Source organism: Lycorma delicatula, chromosome 7, assembly GCF_047948215.1.
Source record: "Lycorma delicatula isolate Av1 chromosome 7, ASM4794821v1, whole genome shotgun sequence".
Lineage (NCBI taxonomy): Eukaryota > Metazoa > Arthropoda > Insecta > Hemiptera > Fulgoridae > Lycorma > Lycorma delicatula.
In genome coordinates, this window is record NC_134461.1 from 82206649 (window position 1) to 82228283 (window position 21635).

General features: G+C 28.8%; 1 protein-coding gene across 2 annotated transcripts in view; it reads right to left on the reverse strand.

The window, feature by feature from the left end:
* The window catches only part of LOC142328176 (dual specificity protein phosphatase 10-like), a 249020-nt gene that overhangs the window by 131076 nt on the left and 96309 nt on the right, over positions 1-21635 (reverse strand). Inside the window, exon 1 of one of the 2 annotated variants that reach the window (XM_075371727.1) lies at positions 20072-20135. The exons of the other annotated variant lie outside the window; for it this stretch is intronic. Coding sequence (XP_075227842.1) covers positions 20072-20129 — 58 coding nt within the window. The 5' untranslated portion in view covers positions 20130-20135. Of the gene's footprint in view, positions 1-20071; positions 20136-21635 lie in introns of those variants that run through there. 2 annotated transcript variants of the gene reach the window in all.

The window sequence follows — 21635 nt, forward strand, 5'->3', positions numbered from 1 at the left end:
AAAACACAAACAATGCATTCAGAAACAAACATGGCTTAAAAATGCATTAATACACGAAAAATGATACTTTTAAGGATACTACCCGGATTTTGTACAGTGGAACCCTCCCTGTCGTATAAATCCCTAAATGTTAGTCCATACAATTTAGAGTATTCGCCCTACAGTTATACGGTTACGAATAGCAAACAATAGATTCGCGTGTGAATGACTAAACTCTGCTATCTACCCAGCAAGACGGTAACTTCGACGGTGAAATGTAATTCCATTTAAATTGTAACAACAAAATATCTTTCTTGAATAATAAATAATTTTGAGAAAGTTTTATATTGTTATACAGGTCAATAATGCCTCGCTTGTTGAATATCAAAAGCAAATAGTATTCCAACCAGTGGCGGCTCGCGTATAGGCACTGTGGTACTGCAGCACTCCCTATCTTCAATTAATATTATCGATAACATTTAACATAATGAGTCATTTTTCTTTAATTCTTTCTTTATACTTGTACAATATATAATCCTTAAGCTTAATGTCAGTAGCCATCCCCCAGTTTATGAAAAAGATACAAAAATCTTTGTATGGAACTGTGAGCTTCACGGTTCCAACGGCGTGGTGTTTGGCTGTGCGCATGCGCACATAAAAAGCTACACGCTGCGAGGGAGAGAGAACTGTTGCTTACGCAGTGCCGACCCTGGCATACTGGTGAAAGGTAGTATTTTTTTTACTCTGCGTGTGTATGAAACGATCCTTGTTCGTTCCCTTTTCTAGTTTAGTCGGTGAAAGGAATATGAAAGTGGTTTAGTGCACATGGAACAAAAAATTGTCGTCTAAAAACGTTTTTTTTACATTTGTAATACAAAAACATCAACTAATAAATGCATAAAATTTAATATCAAAACTTGTAGAGAATGTAATTCTGAAAAAAATAATATAAAATAGTACAATAAAAAACAAAGTTCAAGAAATTTGATTTTATTACTATGTATTACATAAAAAAATTTTATCCCTAATTTCACGTCTAACGTACTTAAACAATCGATTAACTGAATTCACGGTTTCTCTTTTTTTCAGTTCTAATATATATTTTTTTTTTCTTTTATTATACTAGTACGCACTCTAGTAAAATCACTAAAATATAAATAGAATAAATAAAAACTTTTCCTACAGTAAATAACCTTTCATATGATGTTGCGTGACAAAATTTACAGGTAAATTTAACTAATAAAATGAGAAAACATTAGAAAGAGTAAAAAGAAAAAGACTAGAAAAGCTTAGCACGCAAGAACTTACTTAATGTTAGTACAGAACGGTAAAATTTATTTATTCCTCTATTCTATAGTCGAAAGTACTATATATATATACATTCTATATTCATCCTTATTCAGATGATGTAACAAAAATAAAAATTTTCTTTTAAAGTAATATACGATTATAGCAAAGAAACTTTCATTTTAGAATTCTTAGAAAATAAATTACATAAATTATCATCAAAAACTGTTTTTGTATCGATTTCCATGTAAGTAATGTAACAACTATTCAAAAAAAACTTAAATTTATTTGTACATTAATTTTCTTTAAATATACGAAACAATTTTATTTCTAGATTATGATAATAGCTTTATTTTTGAAAACAGATTTTTATAGAACATTTTACGATATATATTAATACACAAATCAATAAAGTCTATTTTAATGATTAATTTGTTAAAATGAACGAATAAAAGAATTAGATTACTTTCTCCATTCTATAATTCGAAAAGCAGTTTTCTGTTTTAAATTTTTTTTGTTTTCTTTATTCTTAAAACGGGAGAGAATTTTAATTATCGCAAAGATAATAATAATAATTATTATTATTATTAGTAACCAGGATTTCCAACGTAACGTAATTGAAACATCAAACAAATATTTTTATTTTCCTGTCTCTGGAGCTATAATGAAAAAAGAAAAAAAAGTAATTAATCAAAAATATGAGGTATGGTTTTTTTTTACATTTTTCGACGTTTCAATCCAGGGAACACAAACTAAAAAATAAAAAAATAGGGGGTAATGCTTGTATGTACGTGTCTTGGAGTGTTTGAAGCTTAATAACCTTTGACTGGATAAACCGATTTTAATGAAATTTGGTACAAAAACTCATGTACATGGGAAAATTTGTTGGTAACTTTTTGGGGTCAATATCTCTAAGGAATGGAGTAGGTAGTTTCTTTGGGGTCAATTTTCTCAAACGTTTACAAACATAACCCACTTACATCAAGCTCATTACATGTGTACATTCTTACCTTATCATTTAAAAAAATATTTGCCCCAAAATTCTCCCCTTCCTCAAAAATAAAAAAATATTTTTATTTGTTGCATATTTTTTAACGGAATTTTTATGTCTTCCTAAGCATAGTAGCAGGCAACTGATCCTAAAAAAAATAATTTTGGGGCAGTATTGGTGGTGGGGGAGCTGATCAAAGTTAAAAAATATCGATTTTTGAATCTTTAAACCTTTTTCATACATCAATATTTTTCCAGTATATAAGAATAAATAACCAAGCCAGGAAAGTATAAAAAATTTGTTATAGCTTTTTTTATTCTGAAAAATAAAAATTAAAAACATTCATAATTTTAGATTAAAAATTATACGAAGGATTTACGGGGGAAAAATATCAATTTTTCCGGAAATTGAAGAAAGCAATACTGAGATCTGCAATTTGTATATAGTATAAATAATACAGAGAACAAAAAAGATACAAAGACAAGTAGCAGATTATATCCAATATAAAAATGTTGTGAAATGTAGGATTTCGGTAGAAGACAAAAAAAGCAAAGGATTTAACCAATCTTTTAAAATCGTATCGGACATCGTGGATGTCCAATAAAATCGAAAAATAAAACTGAAATTATATTCCGGTATTATGTTAGAGATGGTATTTAAATGACTAGAAGAGTGAAATAACTTATTTAAGGAGGGTATTAAAGCAAGGGGAAGACCGAAAAGATGGATATGTAAGGGGGAAAACTGATTATATATGAAACAGAGCAAACAGGATGTGCCTTGCCACAAAAAAAAAAAAAAATATCGACCTCTCGTAAGCGGTATAAAGCAAAAGATATCTAATTTATATTAAATAACATGCACATTATATAAATTAAAGAAGGGCTCTATGCGGACAAAAATTACATTTAACACTTAATAACAATAAAAATAAAAATTACAAACTACTTCTATGACTACGACTCCATTAGTAAATAAATAAACACAAGTGCGTTATTGAATACATGTAAAGCACATCTTTACATTAATCTTCATATGTTCGAAGAGTCATTCATTCATTTAAAAAAACAATAGCTTATATTATTATAATAAACTAAACAATATAATCGTTCTTTGTTCAAAAAAAGAACGTACGTATTGTAAATTATTGCTGCATGATTATACTTAAAAAAAAGGAAATAAATTCGAAAATATAGTCTTCAAATCCTTTAATTTTTATTTCCTCTATAATCATAGTATTGGCGCACGTGTATCGACACGTGCGCTTATTTGTTAAACATACGCCCAAACCTTATATAAAAGTAGGCTAAAAGTACCACAAAACATTATGCGTTAAACGCAACTCCATAAAAAAAATATTTTAAATGTTTATACGGGCCTTAATTACAATCCTTGAATTTGAAACAAAAAATTTATAAAAAAAAAATAAAATTTGTTTCTCTATTATTACGAAACGCCAGAATATTATGGAGTTCAAAAAATAATTTGTTTGATAAACGAACATTTTTAATAAGTAAGATTTACAAAAATTTAAATATTAGTTGAAGAGACAGAAGATAAAACATAAACACTTGTTTTTTCCGGGTGGAAGGTCGAGAAAATTAATTCGAGTCGTATCGTGATGTCTTGAATGTTGCATAACCGGGTGAATTTTTTTTTTTCTAAAGATGGCTCGATGAATAACAGCGCAGTCATTTGTTATATCATTCTTCCCGGTCATATTTTATTCACGTGAATTGAAAATAAATTGTCGCTTTGTATGAGGCGATATAATCAGTAGAACGTTACATAATTTTTTGATAACAAAAATATTATTACAATGGATTTTAATACTACTGATTCCTCAGTTTTTAGACTCTTACACGTAATTTATCGTTGATTTTTAACTAATTAAAAATAAATCATGATCTTCCAAATTGAAGATAAATTTTAATTTATATTTTAGGTAAGATTATATGGTACGACTTTACTGGATAGCTCTTTTAGATAATCGTTTAACTATCAAACGGGAGTAGTAACTTTCATATTGGGCCCCCTAAACCTTCCTTCCAGATATCAACCGATGATAAACTCACTGGTATCCTTAGCATAGAGGATCTAGAAGGATCAGATATACTTCCAAAAAATAAAAACGTGAAAGGAAAAGGCTTAAAGGATAAGGAAGAATAATTTTAAAAAAGAAAGCTGTGGAATTGTTCACCTTCTTTTTTTTCCTGTTTAGCCTCCGGTAACTACCGTTTAGATAATACTTCTGAGGATGATATATATGAGTGTAAATGAAGTGTAGTCTTGTACATTCTCAGTACGACCATACCTGAGATGTGTGGTTAATTGAAACCCAACCACCAAAGAACACCGGTATCCACGATCTAGTATTCAAGTCCGTGTAAAAAATAGCTGGCTTTACTAGGACTTGAACGCTGGAACTCTCGACTTCCAAATCAGGTGATTTGGGAAGACGTGTTCACCACTAGACCAACCCGGTGGGTGAGGTTGTTCACCTAAGACGAATAATCTCACTAACGATAAAAAGTAAAAAATAACGAAAAATCTGTTCGAGCTCTGCTTCCAAACAACGGGCGCCTAAAATCCCTCATCCCTTATTAAGTAGGACGGAATTAGTAAGTTAATGATTTAAAAATTTTTGGGGTTGACTAGTTTAAAATATTCAAAAAAATTATTTTTTCCCAGACGAAAAGCCAAACGAAAACTAAAACAGAAAAAAATGCATGAAGAAACAACCTCATCATTTCCGTAAATATGAAACATGCAGGAATGAAGGAATATCGAAACTCCAAAATAAAGAATTCAGTCAGACCACTCTGTTGGTATTTTGGGTTAACTTTTCGAGGTTAACCTAGAACTAGATGTATACTCGACCCTGTTTAGAATAAGAGTTTCCTGTATGTCCTGATTAGAGAAAGGTAATCTACATGTTATGGGTAATCATCATCTTACATATTAAAGGTAATCATTCACTGTTTAACCATTCAAATCATATTAACTCAGCTAATTAAAATAAATCAGTTGGACTACTTTTCTTTTATATATATATATAAACCCAAAAGTTTGTTTGTTTGTCTGTTCGTTCTGGCATCACGCGAGAGCCTACCAACCAACTGCTTTCAAATTTGCAGGATACAGTCTTCTACTCCAGGGAAGGTTTCGAGACCCTAGTCCCTGGGGTAAAGTTGTGAAATAAAGATTAATCCATTTGGTTGGTTGTTTTCATATTTCTGTAACCATGGCAAAAGAAAGAAATTACCACTTTTACGTCGTCAAAAGCGTATGTACTTTAATTACCATAGTGACTACCCTCTTCTGTCTTTTGTAATTTAGTTTATTTTTCAAGTTTCTATGAAGTCTGAATACTTTTGTTACCTATGAGTATTATTCTCACAAACATGAGGGTAACGAACACTGCGGTGGACAGGAGGGGAAGCCCACTACCTAGATGAGAATGGTGACCGAGTCGAGATCTGCGGCCCAGAGTCGGATCCGGAGATCGTCTGGGCTAACCTGGGCCCTGTGAGTCCAGATCTGACGGTCAGTAGACGGTCGGATGAGCGAAGCGAGCCCCGACCTTCTAACATATATATATATATATATATATATATATATATATATATATATATATATATATATATATGTTATATACACCACATATATATTTATATTATATACCCCACGACGATTCAAGTTATAAATTTAAATTAAATTCATATAAGATGTATCTTAAATTATTATGACCGCAATACTATAGACGATTAGACATAATATTAAAATAACTCTAGAAAATAGTACAGATATTCTCAAGCATAACAAGCATGTATGGATGGTAAAGTGAAGAGGGATTAAATGGTCACCTATTACTTATACAATATGCCGGATATAAACCAAAGTATCATATCAATCGAAATACAAGTGATATTTAAGACTACTAATCACAAGTTTATTTTGTACAACCAAAGAAATTAGCCGTAAAATAAATATAAAAGAATAACTAACTTTAATCCTATTTATATCCCTAGATAATTCATTTATATCACACCAACACGATTTCATTTGGAATAGATAATATAAAGAAACAAGATAATACATTTCCCTTTCTACGGTAAACAATGGATTATAATTGATTGTTTCCTTTTAGAAGGGGAAAGTATTATTTATGATCATATCGATATATGCTTCCCTTGCTACAGTATAAAGAATCTTTAACTCGATATCTATCTTGAAAATACAAAGAAAAATTCGTTAATAAATAACATGTAAAACTAGTTCATTAAAAAAAAAGTAATTATATTTATCTACACAATTATAAGTAGATAGAGAAAGAGAGAAGAGTAAATTGAGTGGGGGAGGTAATACAACCCAAACAAAAGAAAATAGATAATTAATTTATAATACCTTAAGTGCTTTATCTTTGAACAAGAGAAAGTTTATTCAAAATTGTATTGGAGAGTTTATACAGTAGATGTGAAAGGATTGGATATAATTAATGCGAACACATTATTAAAAATTACAAATCCAATGTGATATAAGCAAAATATTTAGATTAATATATTATTATGAAAATTTAAAACCGGAAGATCATACTAGTTATTATATTTATCGAGATTGAATTCACTGATCTACATATTTTTTAGGTTGAGATAATTTATATAATTCAACTTATTAAGATCAATCTACTTTTCAATAGCAGAGTCAATTATATAAGAAGGATTAAAATTATAGGGTGGGTGATACATATTAATATTTGATTGAGAACTAATAAAAATGTTAAAAAAGGTATTCTTAAAGTGATTTTTTTTATAACGATTTCTCTTTTTAATCTGAACCAATTATACAGAATTTAACATCTACTAAATGAAAACAACTTATATAACATTAGTATTTATAATTTATTTATATAACTGGAAATAATAAAATGGATTTCCTTAGTTCATTGGAACTGGAATGTATAAGATTCTTTAGTTCTAGAATTTTATGGTTTATTGAAACTAAAAAATCTGATGTTGGATTAACTGTGGGACTAAAGAAATTACCACTTCAAGTAATTTTGAATACCACGCTCCAAAACAAAATGGAAACTTATATTATCGTGACTATCGCAGTATATTGGGTATATATCTTTTGAGCTTCGAGAGAAATAGTATAGTGTAAAAATCAGAATTATATATATATACACACACACAAATAGAGCTCTGCTTCTTATACCTTGGTACTATATCATTGAGATTTTATAGGGTAAAAAAATTATTATGTCTGACCGGGATTCGAACCCAGGACCTCCGGATAGTAGGACGAGATGCTACCCTCTCCACTAGGAGATCGCCAGTATCTCCAGAAACAGTTTATACCATATTACTAACATTATTAATATTAAAATTATTTTTATTTACTTATGTTTTGAATAACACAGTAGAAAAAAAAAATTTCTCCTAAGAATGTGAAGAAAACAGTTGTATAGAGTAAATCGCGAAGAGAAAAACCCCGTTTGAAAAAAGATTCTATGGGATCGCGTTAATTAGATATTAACGATTAAAGTTAACATTTTTTGACTGTCAACCATATGATTTTTTGATATGTGTGTATTGGAAATTTTATATAGAATATGAATTTCTGAAAATTATAACAAAAAAAAGAAAACAAGAAGAATAATGATGTCTGAAAAATAAATAAATAAATCAAGTAAAGGTGAAATACCTTCAAACAAGGGTAATAAACCGGTTTGCCGTAGCATTGTTGGGCCGCCGTAATCCCTACAATAAAAGGTAACAACAATGCTACGGCAAACAGCTGTTTATTACCCTTATAGCTTATCGTTAACACTTGTTTGAAGGTATTTCCCGATTTCACCTTTTCTCGATTTATTTATTTATTTTTCAGACATCAATATTCTTCTGGTTTTCTTTTTTTTATATAATTTTCAGAAATTCATATTCTGTATAACATTTCCAATACATATCAAAAAATCATATGGCTGATAGTCAAAAAAGTTTTAACTTTAATCGTTAATAACTAATTAACGCTATCCGATAAAATCTTTTTTCAAACGGGGGTTTTCTCTTCGCGATTTACTCTACACTACCGTTCTCATGTCAGTTTTAGGAGAAAATCGATTTATCACTGTGTAATTATTATTCATAAAACTTTAATTTTATTAAAGATAAAAAATATAAAAGTTTTAATTTTGTATTAACAAAAATCCATTACATTTTCCTTTCCTAAGTAGGTCAAGGCTTTTTTTAGGATAGTAATTAATTACAAGCAACATTTGCTAACAGAGAGTACAGGCCACAAAAAAATTATAATTAGATGTAAAAAAAAAAAAATGTTGGACCAGTAAAATAATTATTTCAAATAAAAAAAAAAGCTGACAACACAATTGTTTCTTATGTACGGCTTACACACAACTTAATTAAAAATATTTATAATTTCATTTAAATATATTTTTTCGTTTATTTAATTCAATGATTCTAACTAAAGCGCGCGCGTATACCGTATTTAATTCGCGCGGGTGTGGTGGTACTAGCGGCGACGGTCGGCACTAACTAAAATAATGTAATTTCACAACTTACATATAACAAATTTTGCTTGTACAGTCGGCAGACTGGTGTAACCACTCTACCCAATGTACAAGCGGTCTTAACGCGGACTGTACAAGCGAGGCTTTATGCACCAGATACAGAGTCAACCGGGCGATCGAGTTTGGGACCCAGCCCAACCGAGTCACTTTTTTACATTTTAAATATTATTCATTTATTAAATTCTACCGCTCACCTCTGACGACACAACATAGCAGTAGTTTAGAGCATTTTTTTTGGGATGGGGATAAGATTTTATTGAAAAATAATATTTTCAACCGACTACAATACCGACCGATTGACCTATTACAATACTTTCATTTCTAGAGCTATAGCTCTGTTATAGCGCTATTTAGACGGGAAAGTATTATATATATATATATATATACATATTATCCCGTAAAGTGTTAGCCAGACTTAAGAGACTGATTCAGGATCAAAATAAAGAAAAAGGTTCGTGAACAAATGCCCTATTACTTAGCTTCATTTTCATCCAAATCCCGTTTTATTTTTTCAATAAAAATTTATATAATGAGATTCAGTGTATATGTACCAGAAAATTTACATTTTTTTTTTTACAAAAAAAAAAAAATGTAAATTTTACCTTTAAAAATGTCAAAATGGTAGGCATTATCATTTTGTTAATCATTAACAGGTTAGTAAATATTAGTTTTAAAAAATTATATTTTATAAGATAATTCTCTAGCCTTCATTGTGAACAAAATGACACCTCCTTATTTAATCAAATCGATTGATAAAACAAACGCGATATGATTGAAATTGTTAAAGTGTCACGAAAATATACTGTATGAAACAGACATAATTTTATTATGAAATGTTAAGCCTTTTTTTATTAACAGAATGACATTTCATTTGTTCAAAGCATTTGATAAACAACTACCGATATGGCAGAAATTGTTAATGTGGTTCGCAAAATTTATGGAGTGTAACAATTTTATGCCTGTTTTCACTTCCTGCATTAATTCAATTAAAAATAATTTCTATTTTTAGTAATAACAGAACATAAAAAGGTCCTTAATCGGGTCAATTAAGTTTGGCAAACAGCTCTTGGGATATCCTGTCTATTTCGTATAAATGTTGTTCCAAATTTTGTTTATTATATATTTAACAAAAATACGCTTAAAGTATTTTTTAATAAAAACACACTTACGTTGGTATTAAAGTGTGCAATTCCTTTGACTGAAATTAAAAGAAAAATTAAGTTGTTTAATTTTCTTTTTCATTAAATTTTCCATTGATTTCTTTTGCTTTAAAATCAATCTTGAACGTGTAAATCAAAAAAATTACAATTATTCCCAATAATTGTAATAATTTGCAATTATTGGTTCGATTGAACGTTAAAATTAAAAAAAAATTTCCTACAATAGTTACTACTAAATAAAATATGCAAAAATTGGAAATTTGTCTAGCACTCGCTTAAATTTGATAAATACTTCCCACTCTATATATAAAAGACAAATTAGGTAAAGTTGCATATTTTCAACCCAATGAATTTTCACATTGAATTAAATAAATAAAATGACAAATCTCGTTAGTTATGCAAATTAAAATAAATTTACCGATCAGCCGAAAGCAATTTACGATTACAAGCGTGGGCGAAAGCCTAGAAGATAATTTCTTGTTTATGAGCTGTTAACACATTTTATAAATTAAATGTTTATTTTTATCACAACATTATTAGTCTCGGCAAATTGAAATTAAATTTAAATAATTCAAGGCTAGAAGCATCGACTCGCGATACATTATAGTCTCTTCTACATATTATAGGAGAAGAAAATTATCACAAATAATATATAAGTTATATATGTATAGATAGTAAGTACATAATAAATCTAACATTATCTTACAAAAAATGAAAAAATAAATAAATTCGTAAAAACCTACATTTTAGTATAAATTCAAAATCAAATATAATCAAATAGTATTCAAATCCGTATAAAAGTAACTTACCTTTACACGAGGATTTGAACATCAGAATAGAGAATAATAGCAAAAAATTTGAAAAAATCTTTTGTAAGTAAAATTTTTCGAAATTTAAACTAAGGGTCCCTTCCAGATAACAGGAAAGAAATGGATCCTATTGCAGCCTATTCCTTTATATTACAGTGAATTAAATCAGTATAACACACTGTTTTTACAACAGAAAGAAGTATATTAATATTTTATACTACAAGCTTCACCAGCCCAAATTACTTTCTCTTAGAGTGATGATGTTCATTTTTTTATCATTACCGCACAATGAACAAACAAGAAGGCTGTACACCAAAGGCCTGAATATTACCAGCATTTTGGTGGCCTTAGTGTCTTCATATGTAACAGTACGTTTGGCTCAATGAAAAAAGGAAACGAAAAACCAAATCACTAACAAAAGAAATACCAGAAGTTCTATGAGTAATAGACCTTTCACATTTTGTACTAAAGGTAAAAAATCGAGTTTTACGACGAAATTTATATAATAAGTACAAATATAATTATCGAATATTAATGATACGGAAAAATTTGACCTTGCAAAAAATATATTAGTGTTAATAATTTAGTAATGGATTTCCAGGGACCGGACCGGCTGATAAATGATGAGGAAAAGAGGAAGGAAGAACCCGCTATTTACCACATGTTTTTTTTTGTATATAAAAATTTCTGGGAAAACAATAAAAAAAATAGGTTAGTCAAAAAGTAACGAAATATTACGTAATAAATATTAAACTGAGACGAATAGTTGAAGATTGTCCTAACAGATAAAACCGAGAATGAAGAGAAAAATTGATGTATCTAACGTGTAACCGATGGAAACGACTAGAAATGGAGTGTCAAGAAAAGACATGAGGAGGTTACTTGGTCAGTCTACAAGAATAGTGATTTGGCAATTGAACCTTCTATACTTTTGCAATTATGACCTTGAAGATATAAATTTTATGAAAATCATTATATTTACGTTCATTATTTTGCCAAATGTTAACGATCCTTACTCAAAAATTTTATTTAAAAAAAATAATAAATTGCGCCGTAATTAACTAACAAATGGAAAATAATTCAGTTAAAACAGGCCCTCGCTTCACTAGGTCAATTAATAGCTGAAACGTATCATAATGTACCTTTTTTCCATTAAAAAAAAAAAATAAGTAAGAAAAAGCAAAAGGTCAAGGTACGATAAAATTATGAAAAAGGTAAAAATAAGACAATTGGGAAATAATAGTAATAATAATAAAAGAAGCAAAAAGAGTAATAAAAGTAGAAATTTTGTTGGAGACCTACATTAGTTATAAAGCTTTAAAAACGTTTTTCGTTTCACTAAGATTTAAACAAACGGTGGTAGGTTAAGACCTGTAGGCTACAGCCGACTGCTCTTCCGTAACTGGTTTTATTCCGTTGGAAACGGTACATTCACTTTATAAACAACAAAAAAATTATACATATAATAAGAATAAGCTTGATGCTATTGTTACTATATTTAAGAACTAGTGGACCAGGCAATGCTTCGTTCGCTATTGCTAAACTTCGCACAATTAAATAAATATTGTATTATATTTGACATCTAATCTACTTCTTCATTTCGTTTGCTGTTTCTACCTCTATTTCATTTCTTCTATATTCTCTCATTTTCTTGATTAGAATTGTGTCGACCAATATTTTGTCCTTTTGGACGCATTGATATTTTTGAATTATCTTCTTTAAAAATGATAATATTATTATTTACGTTTTTTTTTATTTGAGTACATCATTGTTTTATCCCCCCCCCCAACCACAGCTGGATCCGCAATTAAGCATTTACTCAGCTCCAGCGGGTGCCATCACCTCAAAACTACCTCGTTGGGAACGGTTTTTTTTTACATTTTTATAATTTACGAAAACAATGAAACGGATAATATTACGAAAACAATTCTACAATATTAATTTTACTTATTTCTTCTTATGACCCCCAGAATTTTTACCAGAGTTCAAACTTCACCTACATCACTACTATGGAAATCATAAAAAAAGTATAAATAAGTAACCAAAACTTACTTTACTGAATGTTTTTGTATATATCGAGAGATATTGTCTATATCAGTATTGACTTCCTAAGACATATGTAACCAATAAATTGACGATTTTGACGCATTGTTATTTAAACATGTTAACACTAATAACGAGTAAACAGCCTCCTTGCCAGCCTCCGTGGCGCGACTGGTAGCGTCTCGGCCTTTCATCTGAAGGTCTTGGGGTTCGAATCCTGGTCAGGGAAGGATTTTTTGCTACAAACAAATCATCATTCATCTCATCCTCTGAAGAAATACCTAACAGTGGTCCCAGAGGTTAAAATACACTCCCGGGCAAATTATATAAATAAACTGTGAACTTTTCAGCGAAATCGGTTAAGTAGTTTTGAGTTATTAGAGCACATACAAAACGAACATTGTCTTTTTATTTATATAGATTGTCTGGTAACGATTATTATTTTTTATTTTATTAAAGTTAAAAAACCCATAATTACAATAAAACTGTATTATTTTGTAAGATAACATAAAATATACGAATAAAACCGAAAAAACAGAATTTTGAAGTTTAAGAATAAAAAATTACTTTTTATAAAATATTTTAAAATGTAGCAAAAAAAATACTCAATGAACGACCGTAAGTACAATTTACGTAAAAAGATTTTTTAGTAAATTAAAAATTCTGATATTTTCATCCGTTCATCAATGTGCAATATTTGCTAGAAAATAAACCAAAAACAGTTAAGATTCAAACCCTTACAAAAAAAAATTCTTCTGTTCATAACAGGAATAGCAGTATATAATGAACATCATTATTTCACTGAGAAACCTACTGTTGATTGATGATGCTTGTTTATCAGGTACTTTATATGTAATAACCGTAAGTAAAACTAGCATAGATAACGTAAACCAACAAATTGACTATCTCATTCTGTTGTGAAACAATATGTTATACACACTGCTTTCAACTTATCAGAATAAATAAGCTATATTTACATATTTTTTCCGTATAAATCTTTTTCTCACATAAACGTAGTTACGTTTGGTTAAAAATTAATCAAAAAGACAAGATTTTTCTTTTAATTTTTGAAGACGAATTTCAGTAGGAATATAAGATAGTATATATATTTATATATTAATATAAAAAGTGATAAGTTTACCGCCGATTTTTTGTTCGCTATCAAAATTAAACATCGCCGAGGACATAACGTGACTACTTACATAGAATATATCGTGAACAAAATCAATTATAACAATAAAATTCCATTACGATTTCTTTATTTTTTATATATAATACCTTGCAAACCTTTATTTAAATCACTACATAATCATTTTTATCTAATAAATATAACTGTAATCTGGTGTGTAATAAACTGGTTTGATTAATTCACAATTTAAATATTAATATATACTTCACAAATAACAAGATTTTTTCATATTAAGCAATGATTTATAAATTAAATATTTAATTATACTTCTTTGGTTTAATTTTCTTGGCCTTACCATTATTTATTTATTCTTTAAAAAAAAGACTAAGTTGTAATACTTTCCTACAATGGTTATTTATTCGGTAGTTACCATAATGATCTCGTAACTTTGAAAATACTTCAAAGTTACGGTATCATTAACATATTTTACATACTAAAGATGTAAACATTATTGCTTATAATTATAGATATAAATTAACCAAACTTAACCTACGCTCGCTTCTCTTGCTAACCTCGAGTAATTAACAGTAATTTTTTGATTATTTAAACAATAAATAATTGCAATAATTACTGAATTTATTATTTAAATACTCACAACATTGCTGTGCTAATTAGTGAACGTTAGCAAGCGAAGCGAGCGTAGGTTAAGTTTGGTTAAACTGTATTTATAAAATAAATACAGTTATAAATATAAATGATTATAAAAATGGTACTATAATGATTATATCGGTGTTATTAACAATAATCTAAAAGTTTGTAATTTATTGGTCGACTGGCTAATATGTAAGTACCACTTATTCTTATATAATGGAAAAATCCTCAGTAGAGATACAAAGAAGCTGAGAAATGCCTTTACGGCCTCAGTTTCAATGATGGTGAAATCCTGATATTCACCTCCCCGCGGTAGAGAGGAGGCAGTGGCTGTTTATAGCACGTTGTTACATGCAGGCGGCAAACGAATGAAGAGACCAAGTATCTTCCGGGAAAAGAAGATCCCTCTACCAAGTGCCCTCTTTGAGGGTGGACGAGTATGAGCGGGTAGAGATTAACGCACTACATTTCCTTCGGGAAGAAAATGGCTCCAAAAGGCGGAAAAGCCAAAATCGGTCATTAACGGCATTAGGATGCAGAAGGAAACGGGAAACCACTTCCACGTAGATTATTAAAGATAGCTTAGTTAAACTTCATTAAAGATCCTGATCCTGAAGGATATCTATTTGAGTTCACATGGCATGGCTCTCAGTTCAATGTCACGTTCGGAGCTGGCACTTGCGACCGCCCAACCACTGTTAAGAAGGTGCTTAAAAGAGGAAGAATAGAAAAATAATGATACATGAAAAAAATTACCTAAATTTTTTTTTGAGATGGATGTAATTTATGATGAAGATTTATTGTAAAATTATTATTATATGATTAAATAAACCAAAGAAGTTTAAAAAATTCAAATATAAAAAAATTTTTTTCTTACTCCCCCACCTCAAAAATAGGTTAAATTTTAAGTTATTAAAAAAAAATCCAAGATTTTTTTTTAATATTTCTATGCTTACTATATTAAATGGAAGAAACCAAAAAAAGTCCACTAAAACCGATAAAAAGTTACGTAAGATTTATTTTTTGGTGGTAGGGGTGAATTATGATGAAATTTTATTGTAATATTTTAATAATATTAAAAGTTTAAATAAACAAAAAAGTTTCAAAGAATTAAAAAAAAAAATCGGTTATTTTTAAACATTGATCAGTTTTCCCACCCACAACATTTCCCCCATAGTATTTTTTTTTTTGGGTGGGAGAGGATCACCGCACTACTACTATGCCTAGGAAGACATAAAACCATCAGTTAAATAATATGTAATAAATAAAAACATAGCTTTTCCATTTATAGGGGAAGAGAGACTATTTTGGAGGCACATGTTTTTAAAAATGCTAACATAAGTATCCACAAACGTATTGAGCTTAATATGAAGTGGGGTTATGTAAGCAAAATTTTGAAAATATTACACCCAAAAAACTATCTAGTCCATTCCCGGGAGATATTGATCCCAAAATTTTATCAAAATCCAATTAAGAGTTATTAAGCTTTAAACACGTAATACGTATGTACGAACATACCTCCCTTTGGGGGGGGGGGGGTCACTGGGTTATGAAACGTTAAGATGTGAAAAAAATAAGATACTCCATTTTTTGACTGATTACCTTACTTTCCTTCTTGTAGCATAGATACCAGGAAAGTAATATCCATAAACAATGTTCACAAAGGAAATTCGGTCACATAAATAAAAATATGACGGTCGAATAAAGTAAATTTTCAAATACTAATTACTTAAAATAAAAATTTTGACGATACCTGCACACATATCAATTTTATACTGTTTATAACAATTTTGCAATCTGTTTATACAAATCGTCGTAGTTACGTTTTCGTTAAATGATAGAGTATTAATTTTGGAGAAATTAAAACGTTCAATATACAATAAAAATTTTCATAAACTTTACTTCAATTAATTTTCTTCCAGTTTTCCCAAACTCAAAAAGAATCTGATACGAATAAATATCAATTCTCAATTGTAAACATCCTGATGTTGCACAAGTGACAGTCGTCCGTCTCCCGAATATTAATTTATCATGTTTTAAACCATAAACTGGCCATCTGTAATGTATAAGTGACCATTTATATTAGATACGGTGTTAGGAGGTGAATGAACTATAGGCACATGTAACAATAACGGAAATGCATTGATTTTATGGTTAGAAACAACTTCTAAACACAGCAGCTAGTAAAAACATAAAACTATGATTTATTTTCAATCTTTCTTAGAGGAAAACTGGATTTCTCAAATCTAAAAATGTTTATGAGCTTTATCCTCGGATTTATTATCCAGTTGTAATGTAAATTATAAAAATAAATTATTAAATTCATATTAACCAATATTTTTTTTTGATAAATCTCTTTGTATTCAACACAAATGATTACTAAAATACCAATATTTTCACCTGTTATCTTGTTAAACTTGTTCCACCATTTTTTTTTCGCTAAAAATTATTTATGGAAACTTTACATCAAAAAGGATAATTTTATGGTAGTTTTTAAAACATCAATGCAAAATTACCGTATTTATCCACATAAGCCCAGCCACCGGGTAAGAGTAATAGGAAAGAAAAAACTTTAGAATGTAAATACATTCATTTACATCTAGGTTCTTCAATAAATTAAAAATTTGGTATTAGGAAAAAACTCATTTTACAGATTTATTTATTATTGTTGTTATAAATGGATAAATAACTATTTATAATTGCTAAGCTTTTCAATTAGTCATGTTCACTTTCGTATCCATTTTCAGATCCAGAATTTCAGTTTTCGTCCTTTTGTTTTCCCAGAGGATATCATCTTCTATCCCACCCATATTGTTTGATATTGAATGGTTTTTAAAGCTTTTAATCTTAGCTTTGAAGAAATATTTTTCCATGAAGTCAATATTTATTCACAAACCAAGGAGAGAGATGGTCTTTTAATTGGTCCAGCGAATGTAAATGAATGATCATTGTTTGACATCCAAGAAGAATAAAATTCTTACAATCTACCTTTAAAAGACTTATTAATTCTTAATATAAAGGTTTAAGGGGAGAAGTTAATCCTCCTGGAATAATTACTAATTCAGTATTACTTTTCGATAATGAATTTTTCACATTATCAGTCAAATGTCCCCGAAAGCTATAAAGTAAAAGCATAGATTTTAACTTTCGGAAGCTTTTGGATCTACGAAATCACACCAATTTCAACCATTCATCCATTAATTAAGTATCCGTCCATTCATTTCCATTATATCGAATAATTATCCCCTTTGGAAAATTTTCTTTGGCAAAGTCTTTCTCTTAAAAATAGCAAAAGGTGGAAGTTTTGTTCCATCTGCTAAATATGCAAGCATAACTGTAAACCTTTACTTTCATAACCACCAGTTCAAACAGGAATATTCTTTCACCAGTCAAACCTATACTTAAATCCTGTGGCATTCCAAAGTATACAGGCGTTTGTTTTGGTTTACTGGTGAACGCGTCTTCCCAAATCAGGTGATTTGGATGTTGAGAGTTTCAGCGTTCATTTCCTAGTAAAGCCAGTTATTTTTACACAGATTTGAATACTAGATCGTGGATACCGATGTTCTTTGGTGGTTGGGTTTCAATTAACCACACATCTCAGAAATGGTCGAACTGAAACTGTACAACACTACACCTCATTTATATTCATAATCATCCTCTGAAGTAATACCTGAACGGTAATTCCCGGAGGCTAAACAGGAAAAAAAGAAAAGAAAAGGCGTTTGATCAGCGTTAACTATTTGTGATAGTTCGAAATTGAATTTTTTGCGCAAGTCAATAACATATCTTTGAAATTCTATAAGTTTTTCTTCGTTTGTATCTGGCGATCTTTAATAAACAGTGGTCCGTTTTTTTTTTTATAGTCAAACCAGATCTACGTATAAACATTTGAAACCAACTTCTGCCAGCTGTAAAATTCTCAATATTACCTGCTAAAGCTATTTGTTTCGTCTTCATAATGCACATCTCTGTAGAAACTCCAAAAACACATTTCCCTTTTTCCTTTAATAAACAAAGATAGTACTTGCTTTAATTCGGGAAATTTTCCGGCTTTCGATCGTCTTTTCAAAGAAGCGCCAAGCAATAAATCTTTTTTCTTTCGCTAATCTCGAATACACGACTCATCAATGTCAATTTTTTACCGGTTGCTCAGTTTCCGATAATTTCGGCTTCTGACACAACTTTCAAATTTTCGTATTTTTTTTTAAAGTAGAGGAATGTGACCGAGATATGACACGTTTACAATTTGGAAATCAACTGAGTACTACTGAAAGGTAAGTGAAAAGCCTGAAAGTCGTAACAACAAAAACTGGAATTGTACCGTATTTCCAAAAAGTCGTCTCATTTTTACGTAATTTATTACGGAATAAAACTAATAATAAAGACATAACAGTATTAATCGTTGTATCTTCCTCTAGTGACAGAGACGGGTATTATAATAAGATTCATCTTCGTTTAGGTGTTGGTGTTTTTGTATAACCTTTCATAATCACAATCGTAAAAAAATACTGGCTTGTAAAATAATAATCAAATATAATCCATCGTTCATGCAGTAATAATCATCCAATTATTATAATGACCCCAATAAGACTGAATACAGAAATTTTAAATAGGATCATATGAAAAATGCTGCGGGTTTATGGAAATAAATATGGTATTATACAACTGGTTGGCTGATTGTCATACTATAAGTAAGCTGGTTTTAAATCAACTAATCTTCGTTTCGATTCACAGAATGGGTTTGACATGTTTTCACCTGTCAATGCCCCTTTTCTCGTAAAATTACTTATATATTATAACAACAATAATAATTATTATTATTAGAAGGAAGTAAAAGAAACAGATTAGTTAAAAAAAGTTGGAAAATAATTAAATACCAATTCATTAACAACATTTTAGCAAAATTAATATGTCATAAGAAGAAACTTTCATAATATGCCTTAAAAGAGGATATAAATCTAATACTATCGTTTTAATGGACTATCTACTACCATTAATTAAATCCTAGCAATGAAAAAAACTAACACAAATATTAAAACAAAATTAAACGTAACCGTTTATAAATTAATCATTCATAAAGAGGATTTTTTCTAATGAATGAGTTGCGGTGATAAATGTCACTTCAGAATTGAAAATACCAGCAATATCATTAAACAGTAGATCAATAATAAATGTTAATCTTATATTAAGCTGGTGGAAAGCTTTTCTAATCGAAAAAATAATGTAAATATTAAAAAAAGGAGAAAACAAAATTACATTATTTAAAGTAAACTAAAGACAAGTTTTAAGAAATCGTGAGCGGATGTGTATGTAAAAAAATATCAATAAAGAAAAAAAGTCACAACAAAATTTAATATAAATAAAAAATAATAAATTTAATATTTTCTTATAATAATTCTTTTTACCTAATCAGACTTTTCTTTTACTTACTTTTAATTTTGAAGCAATTGAAATGTGACTTGATAGCGATAGAAAACATGTATAGCATTTGATAACAAATATAATTAACATAACATTTACAAAAAAATTTATACCATGATTAAACAGAATGGATGCAAACGTCAACCCATATACAAACACGCGCGAGCGTGTAATGAAATGAACATGGATAGTATTTACATAATAAATAAGATTTGAAAAAAACCATTAAAAAAAAAAATTGTTGCAATAAGAGAATGTTTTATTTTATGTTATCGGTTACAATAGTGTCTTACTATCACATCGAATTGTTATATAATTTTTTGATTATTTTATCAAATGATAATATGTGAATTTTTGAATAGATTTCAACAATAATCAGAATACATTCATGATCTAAGAAATAAATTTAAAAAAATTATGCTGAAAAGAAAACGGTCCAGATACGATTAGATACCATTAATTCAATAATTAATTAACAGTAGTGTCATTACATTAAATAATAAAATGTCGACAAAAATATAGCCTAAAATTATTTTTAAATATAAAATAAATTTTAAAATTGTAATTTATAAATCAAAATTTATAACTGGTGATAACTTGTAAAACTAATCAGGATGTAAGTGAGAATTCTGTTGTTTATATAATTGCTTAATACTTGAACAAAAATAAAAAGTACGTAAATCAAGATTTCCTATTGTGAGAAAATCATGATTTATGATAAGATCCATTTTTTTTTTTGTAAAAAAAAATAATTAGATTACACATATTAAATTTAATTTTATAAGTACTAAATATCAAACAAATTATCTGTTTATTTACAAATTTTAAATTTTATATAATTAAATAATAATAATAGAATATAAGAAACTAAACAGTAATAATTAAAGGATTTTAAATTGTGATTTTAAATAATATCTATATGTTTTTAAAAAGAAGGGGGAATGATAAGAATCCCCCCCCCCAAACAGGATGGACCATAAAGGTTTGGGGGGGATGGTCATAAGCACTATTATAATCAATATTAATCAGTTGACAAACATGCTAGCACATAATTCTTAGTAACAGGTAAGACATATTAATAATTTTGTTGATTTATCAATAAAATTATAACCTCAAACTAATTCAATCTCGTATTATAATATATTAAAACGTTAAATACAATAAGCTAACGTAATACATTTTACACATATGTACAATATTATTATATAAATAAATATAAAAACATAAATTTTAAATAAATAAAATATAATTCACCTGTTTAAATGGAATCCTTTAATGAAGATATTTATAATTTTTAAAATAACGTAACGTAGTTGAGACGAAAGCACAGCACATAAGCACGGAAACACGCCACGAATTGGGATAGCATTATTATATTAAAAGAAACATGTAACTTTACAACCGACACATGGACAAAACATATATACAACTTAATACATACAATAAATATAAGAGAAAATCTTATTTAATATCTGGTTCTAACATTTTTTTCGTAATAATATAATACATTTAATAATAGGCAATATTTTAACGATGGGGGCATTTTAATATATTTAAATAAAAACTATTTTTA